Source organism: Rosa rugosa, chromosome 5 (assembly GCF_958449725.1).
Source record: "Rosa rugosa chromosome 5, drRosRugo1.1, whole genome shotgun sequence".
NCBI lineage: Eukaryota > Viridiplantae > Streptophyta > Magnoliopsida > Rosales > Rosaceae > Rosa > Rosa rugosa.
The window spans coordinates 4,163,614-4,170,139 of record NC_084824.1 but is presented as its reverse complement, the minus strand read 5'-3'; the positions used below and the strand labels follow the sequence as shown (position 1 = coordinate 4,170,139).

Sequence of the window (6,526 nt, the reverse complement as noted above, 5' to 3'; positions counted from 1 at the left end):
GACGAAGAGATTGGCCCTAGTGCGCAGGCCAGAGATGGCCGGAAGGCTAAGTTCCGGTCGGAGCCCCTTCGCGGGTTTCCTGGTCGCGATATGGGTCACGCGTTTCTAGGATTTCTGGGCTAATTTTGACGGCTCAGGGGGTGGAGAGGTTGTGCAGTTGCCCGACCTCGAATTTTTGAGATAGTTAAAAAGTTTAAGGCAATGAAGACCATTCAATCTGTAAAAATGGCAGAACTGGGCGCGAAGCAGAAGAAGAGCACAATTTTTGAAAAGGTGAAGCTGCCCATACGACGTCGTTTGGAGTTATCTCATTGAAGTTATTAGTTGGATTCAGCTGTCAAAATTGTGTTAATTGATATGCTGTCATAATTGTCTACAATTATACAATACCAATTGTATAATACCATAATTGATATGCTGCTATGTTTAGTGAAAAAAAACAATGAGTTCTGGACAACAAAGAAAGATCATACTTGGAAATGGACTAAACCAATTTCGGGGGAGTTGAAGTACTTTTTGTGTGCGTTTTGTGATAATAAAAAAAATACCGGTGGCAGTTTCAGATTCAAGCAGCATTTAGTTGGCACCCATTTAGGTGGTGATATAGTTTGGATGGTGATCTCCTAGTTGATGAGGATGATGATTTCCAAGCATGAAGTAGTTTCAACAATTGTTATTGATCTTTGGTCTTTCAACTTTAGATCTTTGATTTCATTTTGTGTTGGTGATTTTGTTGAAGCATATGGTTCTAGTATTTTATTTATTACGAGTGAATGATAATTAATAATGTTTTTTTAGTTACTCTTAATGTGGTATATATAAGAGTAATAATTACATCAATATATATAGGTCTTTTATACGTAAGGCTTACGCCTTACGCCTCAAGGCAAACGCCTTCTTGAGGCTTACCGAAAAACGCCTCGGCTTACGCCTCAGCATTTTAAAACATTGGCTCTGATCACCTCAATCAGGGGGCCTAGCCATTGTGGGGAGGTTCTTAGAGCATATCTGTATCTGTCTTGCTTAGGCCTTCGAAGAGGGTCCATTTCAGGAACCCTCTTGGCTTCTTTGATGTAGGAGCTTCCGTCAAGAATGTGCTCCATTATGGCTGCAGCTTCAATCTGGCCAGGGTGGTGCTTCAGTTTGTGAGTCAAGTGGTCTGTAAACTCCGGCTTTCCTTGCATAACTTCAGCGAAAATTGCTGACATGATTTCGGCGAGAACAGCTAGAGTGTTGGCCTCAAACAGCACAACGGAAGCCATTCCAGACCCAACAGCAGTGCCATTCACCAAAGCGAGGCCTTCCTTGGGTTGCAACTCAAAGAAATCACCCTCAATTCCAGCCAACTTAAAGGCCTCAGCTGGGGTTAGGGTCTCTCCGTTAGGCCCAATGCACTTTGAGTTGGGCCTGCCTATCAAAAGCCCAGCAATGTAGGAGAGGGGAACCAAGTCTCTCGACGCGGTGATGGTGCCCCGAAGAGGCAGGCATGGGGTGATGTTGCCGTTGAGGAATTTGGTAATGGCTTCAAGGATTTCAAACCTGATGCCTGAGTAACCCTGGAGGAGGGTGTTGATCCTCACTAGCATGGCCGCCCTTGTTGCGGTGTGAGGCAATTTGTGATTAGAGTCTAAGCTGCTGCCAAAGATTCCGGCATTCAAGAATCTGTCCAACCAAAAAAATGCATTCAAGATTCCGGCAATTACTTATCCCTCTCATGTCCCCCCACTCTTCTTCCTCTTCGTCTGCTTTTCAAATCCTAGATTCTTCACGTTTCAGGTGCACATGCTTCATACCCATCAGTGTTTTAAACGAATGTTCGCCGATTCGATTCTCTGAATACGGCGTTGTATCGGATGTCTTACATAGGCACGTCGGCGAATCCGCTGCTGCTTATCTCTATTCCTCTTTCTTTTTTCTTTTTCTTTTGGTTACCCTCATGCCTGGCAATTGCTTGCTTGGCGATCTGCTGATGGGTTTTGTTGATGTTTTGTATGGTTTTGGGATTTGGATTGTAGAGTTATGTTGGGATCTGGTTTGGTATACTTGTGCTGGAAAGTTTTGGATGGCTTCTAAGTCCTTGGCTGCAACTCCCGTGACGTTTCTGAGTCACGCGGTGGTGACATTTCTGAGTCACACGGTGGATCGCCTGTCAGCGACGACGACAAGATCGCTCTCCCCTGCTGCTGGGTTTGCTAGTGGGCTGACTGTCATTGGGCTTGTTTGTTGTTGGGTTTTGTTATTTACTTCCTTGCTTATGTACCTTTGGCCCATGTTTGGGTCTTTGTCTGTAAGTTTGTGTTTGTGATTCAATAATACTCTATTAACCGCCAAAAAGATTCCGGCAATTAATTAATAAGAAAGACCGTTAAAATAAATAAATAAAATTTACCTGATCAGCTCTCTCTGAAGAGCTTCTCCGTTTTTGGTTCTCCGGTGCGAGGTTGCACCGAACCCGGTGGTCACACCGTAGCTGTCTGTACCCTTCCCCATTGAATCCATCACCCAGTCACTGCTGGCCTTCACCCCAGCCCGCTTCTCCTCCGACAGCTCCACGCGCACACCCCCGTCGTGGTTCGAAATCGCCGCCACCTGCCCTATCGTCAGGCTCTCCCCTCCCACCTTCACCACCGGCTTCCGGTAATCATTGACCATTCTCTTCACCTCTTCCAAATGGCTACCCTTGAGCGACTCCGCCGCCATGTTCCAGTATACTGACGAGACTGATGCCTCGTTGCCGCTTTCGTTGTGCACCATGATGTTTTTTTTTTTTTTTTTTTGAGTGGAAGACGTCAATAGAACCAACACACACACCCATGCAGTGTATCCCAGCATAGCCAGACTAATCACTGCACCGCAGACGCACGAACCATTGGGTGTTTTAACTAACCCAGGTCCCTCAAATCTGCGCCATGATGTTAAGAGATAACAATTAACAACGACGATAGATTGCTAAAGGCCAATAAAGCCAAAGAGCGAAGAAAAATGCGGATGGAGGAGTTAGTGGAGGCGAATTTTTTAGATAGGAGGGGGCGGAGAGATTTTCAGAGTGATTTCCCGAGTTTTTCTCTTTGAAATACTGGTTTTTTTTATGAACAAATCTTTCCTGAGTTGGTTCAACGACAATGGGGCTGTTTATATAGGCGGGAGAGTGTGTGGATGGGTTAGTTGAAAACCGCATGTGGCCGTTGGATCGCCACGGGCACGGACACGAACGGCGGATTGGGGTGACCCAGTGTTTTGTGACAACTAGCTATTCAATATTCATTGATCGATTGTACATTCATGGGACCCCTTACCAAAAGGGGAATCATAAATTAATAACAGTACGTACGCACGTTACTATTAGGGTATTGTCACAAATTTTAACTAGTCACTTTCCCTCCACTTTTTTCATGCATATATTGCACCCCTAGTGTTAAAAGCTTAGGAACCAATCCCATAAAACTGAAAAGAGGGAGTAGTACATGAAATGACATAGAACATAAATGCTTAACCTAACATAAATCCTAGTGTTAGGCCTCATCAACGGGCCGGGCCGGGCCGGGCCTTACTCCATTTTTAAATAGTAGCGGGCCGGGCCGGGCTTTATTGTAAATTGAAGGACCCAAGCTCATCCATTTAATGCGGGCCTCGCGGACTTTTTTGGGCTGGGCCGGGCTAAGCCTTGCGGGCTTTTTCGGGGCGGGCCTTGTGGGCTTTATTTACAAATAAATCTTTAAAGATAATATTTTTTATAAACTTATATTTATATATCATACACTCCAAAGAGAAACCTCTATCAACTTAAATAAATTGGGAAAACCGACCGTTGGATGAGATTATTATAATAAATTATAAGTGTGGTAAAAAATTTAGCCAATTTCACCATATTTTCGAATCCGATCGAATTGGTCAACCGTCGTTATTTGTATGTTTTCTTGGTTGACCGATGACATGACAACCGCGAAACGTGCTTATTTTTTCACATCATGTCTGTAAATATTCCATCGATGGATGTGAGTGGACATAAGATAAAAATTTCAATTTTAATTGCAAAGATGTTGGCCTATATCAATTTGCCTCCTAAAGTCGTATGACTTGTATATTGCATTTAAATTGTTGAGGTTCATTCTAAAGCAACCATGAAGTGGAAAATGAATTTAGAGAAATCAACCGCTCGATTGAGAGATTGTAATGTTTAATGGTGATTGTAAAAAATTCAGCTAATTTGATTCTCATTTCGAATTCGATCAATTATGTCAAATTTAGTTACTCTTATAAACCTATATCTATATATCTGTGATGACCTGGATTTCTGTTATTTAATTTTGGTAATTAATAATGGACCAGTTGTACGAATAATTATTATTGTGCTTTATTCGTAGATTGTATGTGAAGTGGAATGGTTTTCGTACGTATAAATATTTGAATTTCACAGTTTAGGAGGTCGTGTGAAGTTTGACTTTTTATATGTTGGGATTCTTGGAAAACTTCCTTCACAAAAGTTGTAGAGCGCGTCGATACGAGTTCGTGGACATGTGGAACGTGGGAATCGGAGTTCGTATGAGGAAGTTATGGCTATCGGAAGAAGTTTCCGTTTTAGTATAAATATGGAAAATCAGAATTTTATTTCATTTTTCCTCATTTCCTTTTCCGGAAGCCCTCTCCTCTCTCTCTCTTCTCTCTCGGTCGGCCTCTTCAGAAACGAAAATATCCTGCTGACCCGACCCGAACCCGGTGTTCCGACCCGGCCGGAACTCCATTCTCCGGCGACCTCTACCGGCGAAACCTGCACAGAACGACTCGCCTTCTTGCTCCGATCGTCTCTGTGGTGACCTCGAGCGACGATTTTCGGTGGAGGAAGCGCAGCAAGGCGGTGCAGTTCATGGTTTTTCAACCCGACCGGAAAACGCAGCTCTGACGTCGGTGAGGCTTCAGACCAATCTTGGGGAGTTCGCAGCAGCCTCCTTGTGCGGTCTTTGGTGGTTGTTTGGAAGGATACACGTGAAAACTCGATCAACTCAGTTGGGTTACTGTTCACGGCTTGTGAGGTACTTGACGAAGTATTTGGACGGTTAATTGGCGGATTGACCGCTTTGTTCTTTGTTGAAGACGCAGCGGGAATTCAAGGTGAGTAAATCTCACAAGGATCTTTATGAATAGAAGTACCATTATTGTTTTGGCGTTAATTAATTAACTGCAAACTATAGTTGGTATTAGTAGGCATTCCTGAGCGAATGGCTACGTATATATATATTTACGTGAAATATATATATTCTTGTGGATGGTATTTGATGAATAATATGCATGATGATGCTTATATTATTGTTGAATATGACTTTTCATGGAAACAATATTGTGGAAAAAGATGTTTTCTATTGTTGAAATGTATTGATGTTTGATGTTACATTTTTGAGTCAAGCGTGACTCATTTAAATGTATTGGTCTTTGTACCAAGAGTCACAGATGGTGAGCAGGGATAAGGAAAGCCGAGATTAGATGTTAGTAACGTTTTAGGTCAGGTGTGACTTACTTAACGTTCGACTTTGAGACCGGACGGGGTCTGAAGGTCATAGGTCACAGATGGTGACAGGTTGCAGATGGCGACCTTGATGTTTGATTTCATGATCAGACGGGGTCTGAAATCATATGTCACAGATGGTGACAGGTCGCAGATGGTGACCAAGGCAGGAAATTGGTAATCACGTCCTTGGTAGGACGAGTGATTACGATTTCAATAGAGCTCTAGTCTGTCTGTCATGATAGTTTATGGGAGTAACGGTCGAGGTTGCTTGAGACTCATAGGTATGCAGCTTAAAGGAGAGTTCTGATGGCATTCTTCTTTAATTGTCTAGATGAGACTTGAATTGCTACTTGATGGTTAAGTTAGCAAATAGGGCATGGTCATAGCGGTGACTCATGTTGTCCTTTCTATGGAAAGGATATGGAATGTTAGAAGGAAATCATGGTGGCATGTTCCTTAAGTAGATTGACGTGAGTTGTTGATTGATGTTCATGAGTTACTCATACGAGCTTGAAGAAGCTTACCGGGTTTGTTGTTTGGCAACCCCGGTGCACCATTCAATGGTGTAGGGGCTAATCCTGCAGGTCAGGAAAATCGTGGCTGAAGCTGAAGGAGCTTGTTGGCAGCAGAACGGGTAGGAAGCAATTTTTGTTGGCTTTGCCAATATATGACTTCCGCTATGCAGTAAGCTCTGAGGAGCATTTACGTTTTATTTTGTGATGACAATTTAAATTCGTAAAATTTTGTAATATATAACTCTGTGGAGCGAGTGTATATTAACTTGGATGGTTCAGTGTATCAGTAAGTACTTGTTTTAAGGGAAAGATGTTCCAGGTATTTGTATTGATGACTGAACATTCACGCATGTATAATTATGGGATTATATATATCGATTTTTATTGTTGTTAAAAATCAGGGGCGTGACAATATCATACACTCCAAAGAGCAACCCCTATCAATTCAAAAAAAATGGAAAAATGGACCGTTGGATGAGATTATTACAATAAATTATGAGTGTGGTAA

General features: G+C 42.6%; 1 protein-coding gene across 1 annotated transcript; it reads right to left on the bottom strand.

The window, feature by feature from the left end:
• Window positions 1-932: 932 nt before the first annotated feature.
• LOC133709248 (phenylalanine ammonia-lyase 1-like) lies at window positions 933-2,754 on the bottom strand. Its single transcript, XM_062134928.1, has 2 exons — window positions 2,390-2,754; window positions 933-1,662 (listed from the first exon to the last, which is right to left on the bottom strand). The coding sequence occupies exons 1-2, from the start codon at window positions 2,752-2,754 to the stop codon at window positions 933-935; spliced, it is 1,095 nt and encodes a 364-aa protein (XP_061990912.1).
• Window positions 2,755-6,526: the final 3,772 nt, after the last annotated feature.